This window comes from Sinohyriopsis cumingii, chromosome 10 (genome assembly GCF_028554795.1).
Source record: "Sinohyriopsis cumingii isolate HCF-2022 chromosome 10, ASM2855479v2, whole genome shotgun sequence".
Taxonomy (NCBI): domain Eukaryota; kingdom Metazoa; phylum Mollusca; class Bivalvia; order Unionida; family Unionidae; genus Sinohyriopsis; species Sinohyriopsis cumingii.
In genome coordinates, this window is record NC_142970.1 from 43,257,001 (window position 1) to 43,275,625 (window position 18,625).

The 18,625-nt window shown below is 34.9% G+C and overlaps 2 protein-coding genes across 3 annotated transcripts in view; both read right to left on the reverse strand.

The window, feature by feature from the left end:
- The window catches only part of LOC149789940 (uncharacterized), a 108,217-nt gene extending 101,494 nt beyond the window's left edge, over positions 1–6,723 (reverse strand). For both annotated transcript variants that reach the window (XM_089972016.1, XM_089972012.1), the window contains exon 1: positions 5,022–6,723. The gene's annotated coding sequence lies outside the window, so the exon portion shown is untranslated. The remainder of the gene's footprint in view (positions 1–5,021) is intronic.
- Positions 6,724–6,868: 145 nt separating this feature from the next.
- Positions 6,869–18,625, reverse strand: part of LOC149789942 (uncharacterized) — a 34,560-nt gene continuing 22,803 nt past the window's right edge. The window contains exon 3 of the mRNA XM_089972018.1: positions 6,869–8,227. Within this exon, the coding sequence (XP_089828144.1) occupies positions 7,416–8,227 (812 nt within the window). The 3' untranslated portion in view covers positions 6,869–7,415. The remainder of the gene's footprint in view (positions 8,228–18,625) is intronic.

Genomic DNA, 18,625 nt, shown 5'->3' on the forward strand with positions numbered 1-18,625 from the left:
CGTATTGCCAGGCCAAAATCAAGTCACACTCTTTAAAAAGTATGTACAGAAATATTTTGCAGTATTTCTTTCCATAATGTTTGTCCCAACCATGCCATGTCTGTCTTCAATTTGTTGAGCACTTTTTATGAAATTTATATTTCTATAGCAATTAGGCCGAGTAAAGATTATAAATGTTTTCAGATATTTATATTCATTACAGCATTTGAAAAGCTTCCAGAAGTAACAAACAAGGAATTATGAATTTCATGTCAAATAAAATTTGTCCGCAAATGGATATGCAATATAAAATCCACATGATAATGGTCAAATTGCAATGGAATGAATGTTTTTCAAGTAATATATCATGAAGTCAATTCATGGATGTGGCGATTCAATATGATAAGGCCATATCTATTAACCAAACATAGGTTAATATATTGTAATGGGCAGGAAATCTAGCTTATCATTTTTGTTTAAAACAGTTACAGATTAATTTCATTGGTTGTACAGCTTTCGGTGGTAAAGCAGCATAAGTGGTAGTACTAATACTAGTGCCTCTACTTCGTAGACGGGTTTACGACATCGCAGCTATATGGGTAGGTGTTGTCAACATTGATGGACAATATTAAGTTATTCATAAATACCCACGGTTATTCAACACCAAATGAAGATTGGTATATTTCATATTCCCATATAAATTGATAATAAATCATCCATTAAACTCTTTCATTTCACAATGTTGTTATGCCAGGGATGCATGTATAACTTTCCTGGGTATTAGCCTCGTTTCTAATCTTTGCACATTTGGAATACTTCCGTCGTTATCTCGCATAATAGTTAGGGGTCGCTTACGACATCACTCATTTTAATGCTAAAAAATTAATTCGTACTGCAAATTTTGACCATTGAGGAATAAATTCGTTGTATGCACACTTAACTAACACTCGGGGTTATATAGGTTTTCAATTACAATTTTTAATTTAGGTGTAGTTTTGTTGCTATCAGTAGCAGAGTACAGTTGCTCCTGCAAGCGCACGCTCGCAGAATTTTCACCTGCGGTTGCTACCCAGCGAACGGCAGAATTTTCCCTGCAAAGCGCAGATTTCTGCAGAATTCCGCGGGAGGTATAAAAGGCTCGTCAGGGTCTCTACTACCACCTGTTCGGGTTTCCAAGGGTCACGTTAAGACCTCCGTATGTTTAGAAAGAGCGTGGGAAAATCTTTTACTATTATTTTACTACGAATACCATATAAGGAAATGTGCGAAGAAAAGGTAACTCTTTTATTTATTATTTTGCACGAATCAAAATTCTTAGTTATTTCACAATATGTACATGAATAAAATCGCAAGGAAAACAATGTTTCTCTTGTAGAAAAATTTGGATAGATCTAAAACTAAGTTTTGAAATCTACATCAGTGTAATAAAAGCTTTATATATATATTATTCATTGTCAGGTTTTAAATCAGCCACTTCATGTTAAATATCTGTTTACAAATTAAATAGTATTCAGACAGTATTTCTAGGATTCTGTGAGGTCAAGTCAAGTGTTTCTTGCAGATCTTGTTCAAATAATGATGTATAATACAATTCAATATAAATAGGAAATATAATAATAATACTAATAAGTGCAGGTTCGAATATGGAGTGTTACTCAAGACTCTTTTTTAAAATTGTTTGTTATATTGTAAAGCTGTCGAGTGTTTCTCAAGGTTTTGTACATATGATGTTAGTTATTTTTGTTACAATAAACCAGATGAAACTTGAATTCGAGTCTGCATTCCAACCCTTTGTCCCATTCTTATTGTAAGGGTTCCCCACTTCATCAGAGAATCAGAGACTTCTTGGAGAAAAGGTCTAAGTTTAACTGGACCTTTACTCAAATGAGAGTTAATAAGAAAATAGAGAACATAGTGAGTCACTGAATGGTCACTGGAAGTTTAACGTCCAACACTACCCCATAAAAATACCACAAAGTTATATACACCCATACAGTATGTGAGTATGCATTCATCTACTCGACTCAAATTTTCTATCTCTAGACTTTTTTGACCACCAAATTCATAGACAATTGCTTTCAAAATTTGATTATTCATAGTATTTTTGTTGTAATTTCTAAATCAGAAATGATCAAAGTCTGAGCAGAATACATACTCATGGTTAAGAATTTTGGCATAAGCTAGGTCTGTCTGTGACACCATTTCCAAGCCTGCACTGCTCTTAAAATTCAAACCACATTTAGCTGTTACAGTCATTATATTTGAGAAATGGTAATAATCCTGTAGCAATTTAAAATAGAAATATATAGATAAAAAGGGATTTTTTGAAATAACTACAGTCTTATTGGTAATTCTAGCAGCACGCTTCAGGAAGTTTCAAAATGAATATACTTCATTTATTTCTCAAAACCAAGTAAAATATAGAGAACTTCAATTTATAAGACCAGTAAAGAAATATATAAATGGAATAAAACCATAACATTACATTGTTTGTTAACTGATGCTACTCAACAGCTTTAAACTTTAAATAATTGAAACCAAATTTATTAAAATATTCTCATGCTTGTATCGAATATCTCTTCATATGGGACATACAAAACATTCAAAAAAAATCTTCAAAAACTTCGAAGTTGAAATACATTTAAGTGGCAACAGATTTAAAATGTCAGCCATGGTGGCCATATTGGATGTCATCTTGACCTAGTTTTCATGTTGCACTAACTAAATATGATAATAAGTCTTCTTTTGAAAACATTATATCAATACAACTTTATGTTTACGATAAGTAGCAGGAACAAGAGTTTCACAATTGCTTCATTGCGGCCATACTGGGTGACAGAAGAGCACACGTTTTATTCTGGACCAAGTACACATTGCAAGAGATAGCGATGACAAGATTTCCAAGATGGCCAACATCTTCAGGGTCAGATCAGCACCATTTTATTTAGGACCAACTAGAGATCACAATGAGTCTTCTGGTATAAAACCACATGTATATGTCAGATTTCATTTAGAACTAGTAATGAGAAGATTGTCAAGATTTTACCAAGATAGCCGTGCTGGATATCTTTTCTAGTTAGTATCACATGATTATGTTTTGAAATATTCTCTCCGTGTGATGAATCTAGCTTTTCTACCTTGTTGTGACAGCAGCAGGTTTGTGGTTGTTCTAGGAATACATATTGAAAGTCATGTGTCATCTTATTGTTTTCACAAACCTGACTTTTATTTAACATTTTTATATTTTGTACAACACCATTGGGAAGGAGACTTCTGTTTCTATTGCAAGAAAATTGGACCTCTGATTTCATAGATGTATAGGCATAGGCCGCTAGACTCAACTGACCAGCAACGAAAACTAGAGAGTACTAGGTCAAATTTTGTCAACACGAGCTTTATTTGCAATTATTGAGAAGATTAATTATCTTCCAATTGCTTTTTACCACTAAGGAAGAATGTAAGGCCATTTAATTTTGCCAGGCTTATTATTAAGTAGTTACCCCAATGTGGTTTATGTGAATTCCAAGTTTTCGATGGGCAATGCATTCTGACCCATAGACAAACATATGTTTAAAAGAATCTTTGATGTAGTGCGAAAGATCAGAGGAAACTATGACAGTTGATATAACTTTCTGTTTAGTAGGAGTACCAAAAAGATTTAGATGGAGGCTGCCAAAATGGCTACAAGTTTATTGGATGCCATTTTGTTCTTTAACACAATTGGCATTGCAAGTGTTTTAGTGAAAATCCCATGCTGATATGATCATCCATTCCAAATTTCAAGATGGCAGTTGTGGTGGCAACATTGGATATCCAAGTGGCAATGTTTTTATTTACGATCAACTAGTGTTGTTCCGATTATCAGTTATAATCGATCATCAGATGCTTGAGCAAACTAATAAGATAATCAATTGAGACACTCCCTAATCGATTGTGTGTGAAGGGAGAATACTTGTATGCAAAGCACAAAGACTAGTAAAACTCCCAGCCAGTAAAGTTGATCTGAATTATTATTTCCCTTTACAACTACAAATATAGTACCATCGGATATTCCACAGGTGCAAAATTTCATAATTAGGAACATAATGTCAAGATGGCATGATTAAGCTGTTAAATTATTGAGTTAATAAATTTAAACACATTCTGATGATTTGTTTCAGTTTAAATTTAGAATCCTTTGTAGCATTTGTAACAACGACAAAACAAGAAAACTATGTCCTTCTATACTCTAAATTTAGACACGTAACATTTGAATGAAATGATTTGGGGTATTGCTACAGTATTTCAGTTACTAATCAGCCATAAAAAGTTGCATTCATTTAAAATAGGTGTAGAACAAAAATAACACAAACTATAAAAAAATGTAATATTATCATCAGGTTCAAGTATACATGTCATTAAAGGAGATTACTCCTGTACATTTATTAACATCTGGAACTTTTGATCAAAGATATAACTGTATAACAAACACAAATTAAAATGTACTATTAGTAACCAATTATAATCGATTACCAGTTGGTTAAGTGGAACCGATTATTGATTGTGAAGTTCTGTCCGATTCCTATCACTAAGATCAACTATATCTTGGCATGACCATGTCAGTAAATCTTCATGCCAATTCTGTATGAAGTTTAGGAATAGAATCAGATCATTGAAAATGGGCCATCCCATGCAATCTTCTGGTTTATAAATATACCAGTAGACTGCTATAAAAAAATCATGCCAACACATTGACCAAATGAAATTCAAACAAGATCATTATTTTCCAGCTCCAATTTTATGTCTTCATTTACAACCTGTGTTATTTTTAGCAAATGTTACCTGACTTTCAAATGTTAAGGGAAAGTACCTCTCCCCCTAACTTTTCAGTTCTACTGTAGAATAGACCCTGATTTAAAAGTAAAAATGCTTGAATAGTATTAAAGGTGTACCATCAAGGCATATTACACTTCAGAAGTAATGTATTGTGATAGAGTCATACTGGAAGTGAGCTACCAGTACAGTGTGGTAAACTATATGAAATGCATGTATGAAGCACTTACATTTCCATGTCCTATCTGTATGACTGTCTTCTCAATTACAGGATGTTTTCTTTCATCGCTCACTAGGGCTTCTGAAGATTTATGACTTTCCACAGCAAAAGAAAATGTGTCCCAGCTAATTAGCAATACAGCAAAACATTGAATTTGAATGAGGTATTTATTAAAATATGTACAAACTAAAGTTTGCAGTAAAATATTTCTGGGAACAATTCAATTTTCATAAGACAGCAGGGGCTTTACTCACCAAAAGTATTTTAAGAAATTCCAGATACAAACGTTCTTTCTTGTTCAACCTGCTAAGTACTGAAAGCATCTCAAAGTGACTGTGGGGATTGGGGTGGGGTGGGGGTGTCTTGAAATAGCTCGAATGTCTTGCTCAACAAGATTTAAGGCTACTGGGCTCAACCCCGATTACATCTAATAAAAACCAAATTAACAGCAGTCAGACTTAACCTTACCATATTTCATTTAATTGTGTTTGTTTTATTTTCATTAAATTATTCCTGACGTTTTCACTCTTAAGTCAGTAAGTAAAATTTATATAAAGTGGCTGTTTTATATTCTTTTCTTTCTTCCTATTCCCTTGCAGCTTTTTTTCACCACCCCACTGGAAAATTATACGATGCTTCTTTGGTTTTAGGGGAGGGGAGAGTACAAAAATTACACCTGTAACTAGGTTGATAAAGTTTAAAAAAATATGACTTCCCTATTATCCCTTTATACCCCGTTTCAGATTTAATTTTAAAAAAAGAAAGAAAAACCTTACATAAAAACTGCACAAAAGTACTAATTTTGTGCATCAATTTCAATTTTCTAATCTGGGCTCAATCCCAATTAATTCACAAAAATCAGTTTAATGAAAATCAGACTTGATTTTACAATATATCATTTAGGTTTGTTTTATTGACATAAATTTATTCCCCACATTTTCAAACATTTTTTTTTTGCCACCCCACTGTAAAATTATATGATAATTATCCGGGGGTTGGGGGGTAACACAAAATATTATAGCTTGACAAAAATTGTTGTTCTTTTTAAAAATTAAACAATCCATGGTTTTTGCATCATAAATCTAAATTGCATCAGAAACAAATATTCCATTATTTTTTTGTAAATCAGAACCTTAAAATTTCCTTATGTAATGTGGCAAGTGTACAGTATCAACTATTATTTCACAATTTCCGATGCACACAGAAACAGATTATTTTATACAAAAATGTAACAATATGAAAATGTTTAAAATTATGGATGATTTCCCTATATATGGAACTAAAGATTTAATTAAATAAAAAAGAGGAGGCGGGGGGGGGGGGGGCAGAGAAAACGTTATAGTCTTAGAAAGAAATGTACAAAACGTGCTCATTTCGTTGATTAATTTCCAATTTATAACCTAACTGACATCATAGCACTGCACGGGATTTTCCTTACTGATACAGCCTAATATTTACTTCCTCATTTCATTCATCAATGTCAAATGTATAACGTATCAAATAAGCAGTCGGTTCTAGCACTGTTACATTTTGTGTATTCCAAATATACGTGATTTTCCATACTCATACGGCCTAATATTTACGTGGGCGAGTCCATGTTTTGCCAGACAAGTGAGATATTGTTCGCCGTCTTAGACAAATATTTTTTTTTTATTTTCGTAACCATGGTAATTTTATTCTTTAAGTACTGTCGTACACAAGTACACTTTTTCATTTTGTTAAATTTTTCTTACAAAAAGTGTTAGAAATATTAAAACTAAGCATTCAAAATACTGGAAGTTTTTCTTGCAAACGGAAACCTGGAAAGGAGCATCTTTCTGATTTTTGCCAACGTCTTCCGTTTGGTTTTAAAATTAGTTGTTTTATTTATTTTATTTTTTTTACTGACGGTTATGTTGTGACATATTTCCAATGGTTAAACAAGATATATGTATATTTTTTGGTAAATGATTCTATAACAGTGTCAGGAAATACGGTCTACAGAACAAGTGAATACATCCAACGGCCATCTTTGTAATCTATATTTAACCAGACTGAATGGCACGCGCTTGGAATGAAAGCGACACCTGGCGGATAAACTCGGTACAAAATGTCGTCGTCCTTTTCAGTCGTTGATAAATTATGTCTATAAAAAGTATATTATTTTTAAATACTTAATAAATAAATATATTATAAATAAATCTTATAAATGAATATAATTACTTAACAATATTAAAGTCAACTTGATATAAATGTTATAACAACAAAATACTGTTTTATTTATATGTTACTTCATATCAACATGACAACTATGCATGACGAAACTGTCATGATGACATTTTGTTTTCTAAATTTAAAATGAAATCTTTGAGAATTGTCAAATAATGAAGTTTGTAATTTTATTTATGACGTCAATAAAAGATTTTTATGTCAATAAAATATAAGAAATATATGAATTACCTTGATACACGGGACGGAATACAGTGATGTTCCTACTCCTCCAGCCTGTGGTGTACAGACGTCCATTGTCCCAGAATATGGCATAGAGATACAATGGAATTCCCTGTGTGAAAATGGCGACAAGTTGACATGAAGCTGTAAGTTGATGAATACAGGAATCACGGAATCCACTGTTACATACGAAAATATTCCCGTCTTCATTTATAACGAGTGATGTCGGGTTTCGTAGACGTTGATGTTTGTATGTATATTTACATTGACTGGGATTCAAAATGTCGAATCCATAGACACCAGTATTATCAGGGGAGTAAAAACACGAGATATAAATCATGTTGTCTTTTGTTGTCACTCTACTCCATAAGTCCCCCTTACATATCTGGTGAATTGTGTCAACGTGTCCGTCTTGAAGTGACACAACACACCAGTACATTGTGCCCCGTTTAACACCACTGACAACAAGACTATCATTGAATCTGACAACACCATGATATTTATCCAATACTCCCTGTATACGTATAGTCCTGGTCGTTTTAATGACAGGTGACATGTCTGTAGAATCAATGAACATCATTTTTATCAGACCGTTCTCATGAAGGACACAAATTGTCATGGCCTCCATCAGAAACATGTCACATGGTATTGACTCCAGTTCGTCTGACGTGGCCAGGAATTTTCCATCCTGGAGTCGATGGATCTGGACTTTATCCGTATTGAAGTCTAGGACGACTATCTTGTCTTGGCAGACGACAATAGAGATGTACAAGGGGGACTTGTCGGCTGTGGAAATAAAGTGATATAAACATGAATACACATCTACACAAATATATTAAACATATATAATTATATTCAAATATGAAATAACTTGTACATTTGCAATGTGTAGGTATTAATACATTAATAATACTTTGATTAATTATATTTATGACTTTAACAATTCATTCCTGATAAATTTGTTATACTTATTATATTGTTCTAAATTTAGCTCTCAAAAAACTGCAATGACCGTGGTGGTTGTCGTATATTTACTAAATTTGCATATGTACTGTACGCAAAATAGGGGCATGCACCAAAATGTGTGTGTGTGTGTGTGTGTGTGATTTGGATTTTTCACATGGCTTTAACAATGTTTCAGTCATATCGCGACGATGTCTGCAGTGTGACAGTTTATAGTGATGTCTAGTACTGAGGCATCATGTCGCAGTCATGCGGCATTATGTCCCACCCAGTCACATTATTTTGACACCAGGCCGACCAGTCTTTGTAAATCTTTGGTATGACTTGGCCGGGGATCGAACCCACGACCTATCGCATCCGAGGCGGACGCCACCAAAATGAGAGGGGAATACATATTTTTTTTGAAAAAATGGGATTTGAGTCAAAATTAGGAAATAAACGGATAGAATACCGGTTTTGCAAACATAACACTGGCTGTCTATTTTAACGATTACAACTATAAAAAAGCATGATCGCACACTAAATTAAATACAGTCAACTTAACTTCCATCTGTTAACAAAATCATAGCAAAATTAGAAACACTTCCCTAATCTACAACTATAACAGTATCAATTAAAAATTTCAATTTTTTTTCAAATTGTAAGAAAAGCCGAAAACAATTCTCGAAAATATAAAGCATTTAGCCTGTTGAATGCCATCTATTTCATTCTTTGAAATGTTGTTTAACCAAATTATTAGCGTTGGTCATGCAAACGGGGAATCGTGGAGGAGGGCAAGTGAACGAAATTCACTAAATAATAATAATAATAATAATAATAACAATAATGATAATAATGATAATAATGATAATAAATCATTCATCGAACATATCCCTGTCATACTCAACATTTAGTCGTTACCCTATATGCATGTACTACCCTGAGTATTTCAATGAAAGTGCGTGTTAATAAACGTCTTCATTCATTTTCGTCTGCTTCATTTCTTACATTGGTATGCCTGCCTTGGATTATGACGTCTGCACTGACAAGAACGCTGGCGGAAACATGCAACATGGAGAAATGCACTTATTTACAAATCCGCGAAGCCCGATGTACTAAAGTTTACATGACACAGGGGTCAAAACAGCGGTAGCGATTTATTCTGACAGAGTTTGAGTATAGAGTTTTGAAGGAGCGCGTGTCTTCAACCATATTACACAAACTCCGTCAACTACATCACTCTATGGGAAAAATGAAAATGTCAGACAAACATAACAGAAAACAGATTATACACAGGTTTATGTTTTAAAGATTGCATTTATTGGTAAATTTGGCTACTTAATAATATGAAACAAGAATACATCGTCAGCTTTTAACCAAATGGTTATAATGGTTGTCAATGTTGTTATGTGCAAACTCCTGGTAAACATTTGGAGCGATCGAAGTAATAATTTGTTAAGATATTTAAACATGAGCACTGTAAATATGTCTGGGGTTATCACTTTTTTGTATAGCAGTTCTGATGTTAATTTATCATCTTTTCCAAGAGAAATATTTACCAAGCCTGACGATCCGAACTCCATATATATAATAATCGATGTGTCGAGTTTTATTTCTCTAAAAGGTCTTGCACCATTTCATCATGTTCAAGAATAGTAAAGAATCAATCATGTCAAATGTCGTGCATGTAATTTCCGTTATGATTTTTCACGAAGACAACTGTTTGCGAAGAAAGTGGCTATTTTCAGGAGGAAAGTAAAGGCATTTTTAACTTTAAAGGCGTGTATCATGGCCGTACATACATACATACATACATATATATATATATATATATATATATATATATATATATATATATTCATGGAGACCTTATAATAACGAGTTCCGTATATTCACGAAAATAAATCACTGGTCTTCCATGAAAAATACACTTTCGTGTATGATGACGTGTGTTTTACTACCAAAATTTATATACTTTTTCTTAGAGTTTCCCTTACATTTTTACGTAACTTTACGGCAAGTTTCTGACAAGCTAAAAGCAGTGTCTGTAATTTTGAGTGAGTGAGAGAGAGCATTTTTTAGATGCTCGCTGACATTGCAAAATATCAATTCGCAGTAGAATGTTCTCCAGCAACGTTACATTGTATACATTGTAACACACACACACACACACACACATACACACACATAGGTATTATACATGCCATTTATAAAATTCCACTTGGATATTACACAATATTTTATTTGAACATAATGATCCAATTGAGAAGATAGCATACACATCTCATTCAAGTCCAATTTTTTACAATAATTCCATATAACTATAAACACTGTTATTAACAAACTTTATACTGGCATTGTTCTATATACAATAATTCCATATAACTACAAACACTGTCATTAACAAACTTTATACTGACATTGTTCCATATGCAATAATTCCATATAACTACAAACACTGTCATTAACAAACTTTATACTGGCATTGTTCCATATACAATAATTCCATATAACTACAAACACAGTCATTAACAAACTTTATGCTGGCATTGTTCCATATACAATAATTCCATATAACTATAAACACTGTGATCAACACACTTTATGCTGGCATTGTTCATTCTAAGTTAAACTTTATAACTGAGCAAACTATTGTTACAAAAATTATAATTTATTTTGTTATACATGCAAAGTTTGGCAATCTATTGCAGAGTACATATTTTCAAAACTTCGACTTAAACAAATTAAATTGCAAATTAAAATAAAAACATCCAAATTTAGGCAAAACCTCTCCCAGACACTTGAAACAGCGAAGGAAATTTACAGCGAAGCGAACACATCTTGTCATTGTTGTCGTCATCTAAACCTGAATGTGTATTGTCCAATCCCATAACTAAGAAACTATAAAAATGCTGATTCGATTGAGTCTACGACGTCCTATTACCGCGTCATGCCTATTACTGCGTCATGCCTACCACCGCGTCCCATAACTCAGAAACTATAGGTAGTGATGAATAATATTGATACCACGACGTCCTAATACAGCCTCATGCCTATCACTGCGGTGTTTGAGTGTATATTACAACCGCTGTCATAATGCATCATATTTTGGTACTGAATCATATCTTTAAAATCATCAACCGCAGCAGCAGAGAGGGGGAACAACCTCTAATTGACTCACTCGTTATTTGTAAAAATAACCCTTTCTGGAAATCGTAAAAAAGGTATTGCAAACTGAGTGCCAAATATAAGGCTTCACCCTCTCTGCTGCTATTAATTAAAAAAAGTTATATCAATAATGGTTCAACCGGAATTGTATACTGCCCGGGTAGCTCGAGAGCGACTGGAAGCAATTAAGAAATTTCTCCTCGTGAGAGATTCTTTCAGAAAAAAACCTACAAGAACTTCAAAAAGCACAAGTTGAATTCGCTACAGGCACAGAACAATTATTTACGCCTATCACAACAGTTGCTGAAACAGTCGTAGCGCCTACTGAAGGTCTTCTTCCGTCAGTCAAACAAACCTCTGAACAAATTGCAAAGATAGCTGCAGCTCAACCTCAACTTGAAGATGAAGATGAAGAAACACTTGAAGGTGCTATTGGTAAAAACAAAAGAAAAGGAAAGGGAGGAATTGATTTTAGGGAGAAATTTACTGAAAAAGGTATACAAGAAATTGAAAAATATAAATTGACAACTGCACAAGACAAAGTCAAGTTTGGTGAGTTTGCTGCTGAAAATTATCATTCAAGAGACAAGTTTTCAAAACCCGATTACGCTCAAAAAGTAGATAGTGGTATATGGACCGACTGGGTGTTTAAAATAAATCAAAATGTTGTTATATAAACAAAGAAAATGTTAATTACATAATTTATTCAGCAGGAGTAGAAAGTTATAATAAAACACTAAAAGAACAAAGAGAGCAAGAAAGGGAACAAAAACAAAAGGAAAGGGAACAAAAATAAAAGGAAATGGAACAAAAACGAGAACTAAAACTAAAGGAAAAGGAACAGAAACGAGAACAGTAAAAAAACGACGACAAAAAAAAAACTTCCCAGCAAGAGCCTTCCTATCAACTTCCTCCTCCATTGCAACACACAGAAACAGATGAAGACTTTTATAAACTATATGGAGAACCTACATAAGAAGAATTTTACAATGATCATGTTGCTACAGGTAAGCGATCTCACAGGAAGTGGTCTTGTTACTTGTCCTAACAATACTCTTTCCGACATATCACGATTAGAAGTTCTCATAGGAGGACCGCGTGCTGGTAATAACTCACCAGAAATAATTAATGAAGCAGCTGATATTTGTCAACGATTATTTCAAGGTGGTATCATGGATATTGGCGTTTACCGAGAATTTATCATGAACTCGTTGATGACTATCACAGTGATTAGATATATAGATAACAAATAAGATGATCATACATCAACAACATCGTAGCCCTGTAATGGTTAGAGCAGCAAATTCACGATTGCCTATCAAGCAACTTACGGTGATGGTCTTGGTAACGTTATTCAAGGGTTATTTGCAAGAATGGCCCCAAAAATAGCTCTGATTGCAAAACAATCATCAATGAAAGATATTAGTGCTATTGGTGAAAACGCTCCTGAAGCTATCGGTAATGTTGCTGGTAAGGTCTTTACTGCTATCAAAGATAGACTAGCACGATTAATACGCAGACCACAAGTGGTCCGACCACCACCAGTAAAATTACCCAGTACGGAAATCATGCCTGTGCATGTTAGTAAAATAATAAATCAAGCCGCAAATAAAAAACTAGCAGCCTTGATGGATCAAGGATCAGACGAAATACAAAGAAATATTACTGCAAATTTAATAGCAGGAAGTGAACTTCCTACTCCTTTGATAAAGTCAATGCGGCATTGATTTAAACCGAAATTATATAATAAAATGTTTAAACGCATATCCGACCCAGCACTTGATATGAGTGCGCCGGTCCTCAAAGATGAATCAAAACGTGATTATCAATTTTATTCCTATGACGCAAGACAACCAAATGAACGCGGCCACATCGAACTTCAAGTTCAGGATAGAAGTAAATATTTCTTGCCCGCTGAGGCGTTTATTGAAGTAGAAGGTTAACTTGTAACGAATGTTGCGGCTAATGCGCCATATGATGCCAATTTGCGAGTTGGATTTATCAACAATGGGATTATGGCACTGTTCGATAGCGCTACATACATGATTGATGGAAGAAATATTGAATCAATTCAGAAGGATGTCGATGTAGCTACAACAAGAATTGGTCTAGCGAGATATTCTGATGATTACACAAGATCAGGCGGTCCATCAATGATGTTTGCTAAAGATGTTACCAACGACGCTGATCATGTTCAGTATATCAAAATACGGATCCCACAAAATACTGCATCTGATCCACAACCAGATGATTTTGAACATGCAGCTATACCAGCTGCTGATTTTGATGTTATTAAAAGTGTTAATGAAAATTACAACTTAGGATTTGCAACACGTGCATCAATGTTGTCAGGAAATAATATAAATTTTTCATGTGCAATTTCACTCTCTCATATATTTGGATTTTGCAGAGATGTTAGAAAGGTCATTTTTGGAGCTAAACACACAGGTGTGCTCGTAAGAAAAGGTTATGATAATGATGCAATCTGGCGTGATGCTGGTGTTGCTGATGGTAAAGTAAACATAACAAAACTCTCATTGTGGATACCTATAATAATTCTATCAATCGCAAAAGAACAGGAATTATTGCCGTGTATGGATCAAGGCGGTAAATCATAGCTATCATGGTTAACAGTAACCACAAATGCTACTCAAAGTATTGTTCGAGATGTATTCACTTGGCATATAGCATCACAACAAGGTGTTTCTGCGCCACGACATATTTTTATTGCGCTGCAGCATTCTAATCGGATAAATAGTCAAGAACGTTCTCATATGATATCTGATAAATTTGGGATTACCGAGGTTTCGTTGAGAATAAACGGACACCAAGAACCATCCGAAGATGTATTATTAAATTACACACACAATCATGTGGCACGTGCATATTACAAATTATTGACATTTATGGGACGTGATCAACATATAGATACTGGTTTGCAAATATCACAGTTAGATTTTACAAGATTATATCAAATATATTTCTTTTCGCTGGAGCATATTGATTTATCAAAACAATCTGTTGTTGGCATACATTTCAGAGCTCGCGTTAATGACCCGCCAGGTGGTGGTGCCCACTACAGAGCAATCGCTGTCATATTCAGCGACAAAAAAGCAATGTTGCTTGAAGATGGTAGTGGACGAATGAGAGTCGTTGATGCGCAAGTGGACAATCTTTAATCCATGTTATTTAGAAACACGAGTATTTTATAAAAATGTCTTACCATCATGCTAGTGTCAGCCTGACTTCTGGTCAGATCAAGAAATTACAATCAGCATCAGCAAAAGTATGTGGGACCATAATAACGCTAAAGCACAATTAAATCACAGGTGGTGAAAATAAACTCAATCATTGACAGCGCGCCAACTTAAACATCTCAATGACGCCAAACAATCCAAGACTGGAATACGATTTAAACTTTCTGCTGGTGCTATCAACGACGTAGTTAAAACCAGAGGAATATTTCCATTTCTCGCAGCAATACCAGCGCTGCTAGCTGCTGCTGAACCAGCTATTGGAAAAACAGTTGCATTAGGTGCTGCTGGATCCGCTCCTGGAACCGTTGCTGACGCGGCAGTAAGAAAAGCAATGGGAAAAGGATACAAAAAGGGAGAGGCCTAAGATTACCAGGGAGTCGCTTCTCGTAAATTCCAGGAACAGTTTAATAACACCAATGTCAAATTTTGATTTAACCGATGCGGCTAAACAACTCAAAATAAAAAAAAACTTCAGAGTTTTTTTTATGCGAGGTCAATTACCACAGCAACCAAACAACGCTGAAACAGGTATTATTAATCTCGATAACAGAACTGGACCTGGAACTCACTGGGTATCATACGAGATTGTCCCTCGTGGGATTGTTTATTTTGACTCGTACGGGTTAGCTCCACCGCAGGAATTTATCAAGTATGTCAAACAGTCAGGGATCCCAGTTTTGTATTCAACGTTACCAACACAAAAATTAACTGATCCGCCAATATGTGGTCGTGAGGCAATTGCTGTCCTTAATGCTATATCAGAATCACCATTACCACCTCACAAAGCTGTGCATGATTACACCAGTCAACGATGGAATTCTATGATATAAAAACAAAGAAGAGAATAATGGATGTTGATATTTACAGAAGATCTGGTAGTGATATTAGTAGAAAAAAAACTGACATAGATTTATCAAAATACGTGGCCAAATATGATCTTAATGATCTCATGAACCTAACTGGGGTTGACTGAGATAAGGTTGTTGTTTTTCAGGACCGATATGGTAGGCTAAAAACCAGCAACATCAAATAGAATGATATAGTTCGACGAGTACTCAGTGCGGTCATGGATAACATCCCTGTGTTTGCTGACGGCGGTAGAATCAGAGACTCAAGTATATCGTTTACAACCATCAGAAATGAAATCGCTAATCATTTAAAGAATACTGGTGACACAATGACAGGTGAACTCAGCATGCTCGGAAATAAAATAGTAACGCTCGGAGACCCAACATCTGACGAAGACGCGGCAACAAAAAAAATATGTAGATGCCAGATACAACACCGTAGATAATAAATTATCCACGTTACGGGCCGAGTATGACGTTCACGTAAATGCGTTTACAAATCTTCGCAGAAATTTTAGAAAAATTGATGAAATCGCAGATAATTTCTTTGGTACTCCGCTCACCGCTGACATGAAATTCTCTGATATCGAGACGAACATTGATACAGTTAAGAAAACACAAGAATATATCGTAAGTGGAATTCCTGATATCGTTAACAAAATTAGTATGATTAAAATTCCTCCGAGAGTTACTCCCGGGCAAATTACCAACGTAGTATACACAGCGTCATCCGGGTTCGAAACATGGTCGCAGCAAAATAATACTATCAAACACACTGCAACAGTTATTGATGTGTACAGGCTATCTGTGTTCAGTGCTGCAAAATTTAGTATATACATTACATATACCTGGAGGCATTCAACCGATACTTTTCTGGGGTTGTGTCTGTTGTGTTAAATAGCGGAACCGAAGAGACATTTATACTGGAAGCAGCTGATAAGAAATTAACCGCAACATCATACTGGTGGTGTCTGGAATTTGTTGCTGAGATGCCTCAATTCGTAACTGCGTAAAATAATAATGGCACTAACATAATCATGAGTCCAAAAATATAGATATGATCAAATACTTGAATGGCAATCAGCGTTAAAAACCATCATTGACAAATATACAGTGAAAGTAAAAAATACAAGTGGCGTGCAGTTGCCATTGATGTTGTAGTTTATTCAGTGTCAATGTCAGTTGCGTCCACTGGTATAGTTTTATCAGCGCTGACTCCGATAACAGTAGCAGTAGCAACAATATGTGTTTCATCATCAACAGCAATTGCAGGTGTTTTTAATATTATCGCGAAAAAGATATCAAAGTGTACGAATACAAACTTGCACGATTATTCTACGCGGTTACATACGACAACAGCAGCATATTCTAAATTATCGTCGCTGATATCATCCAGCGTTGACGACACAACAATATCAGATTTCGAATGTACCAACATGGTTAAGATATACAATGAAGTAATTGATTCAGAAAACCAGCATTTGAAAGAAAATGACAATAATAATGACCGAACTACTTCAGCAGATAGCCGCAAATACAACCCCGCAAAAGACCACAGCGATAACAGTAAACTCCACTAAACCTGAATTTGGCATTATTTTTCCAACTGCGATTCCGGTGAGTGAGATCGTCCTTGCGTAGTTGCGAGTATACTACAGTTGGCTAAATATCAGATCGCAATCGGTCGGTAGATTACAATCAAATAATTCGCTGGTGTTTGCAAATAAAAATAAGTCAGATGGAAACCCCGACTTAACCGTCGTTGGAATACCAACCGGAAGTTATGATATCAAAGGTATCAATGATGGATTTGCACGCAGAATAAAAAATATCACAGGCCAGGAATCCAAGATAAAAATAATCGTTCATGAACCAACGCTATCATCTGCAATCGAGATAAGCTCTCCCGATTACGCCGTTGATTTATATCAATCATCGATCAGAACAGTGTTAGGTTGGCCTGTTGTTGCTCCGAAAGCTCCTCCACCGTTACCAGAACCGATGCGGTCTGATTTTACCACGGACAAGCAATCATATCATGGAATTACCCCATCATACAACGATCGTTTACTTGATGTGAAAAATTCATAATATCCAGTGTTGACTGGTTATTTAACCTTCATTAATAAAGACGATGTAACTTGGCATTTTTCTCAGGGACATCTCCGGTATGGAGTATTTAAATATGTGAATATTCGCCTAGATGAAATTATTGAACATTTTAAAATTATTAATCAAGAACATAAGTGACAACTAGAAAAACTATTGCAAAATTTCCAAGAACATCTTTTTGATATAACAAGTACACGCAGCGAAATCATTAAACAAATTGAGATATCAAATCAGCTTGAAACTTATATGAAAGATATTAACTATCGAGTAATTCAGGTAACAATTAATACTCAAGGGATAGACAGCAAAGAACAATTTTCAAATGCATATTCGATAACAGAAGCTGATCTACTAAATTTTAAATTTCTCGGGTATAACGCAGAGGAACTGCAAAAATCCACTGACAAAATTATCGATGAGTTCTTTTCTGAAATGCTTGAACAATGGAAAAAAAAAAACAACACTACCGCCGCCAACTATTCTTCGACACAACAATGCTCCGGACGGGACAGGCCGCCATGCATCTCCGGAAATCGTAAATATAACCTCAGTGATCGCGGTCAACCGCGTCTGTGATGCAGTTGATGGAAGCTATCAAATCAAACACAGCAAAGATACATCTTATATACTTTTACTACGCGGGTTTCGCCTGGTTCTCTCATTGTGCAAGAACCAGTCAACCCTGTCTATTTGCGATGTCATAATCCACTGTTATCAAGAATAAACTTTAAACTGACTGACCAATCCGGCAACTTGATTGACCTAAGAAATGAAAAACTGAGTCTGAATTTATATGTGAAATCTTTAAAATCTACGATCGATTTCTCGATCACAGCAACAAAAAAATTTATTCTCCG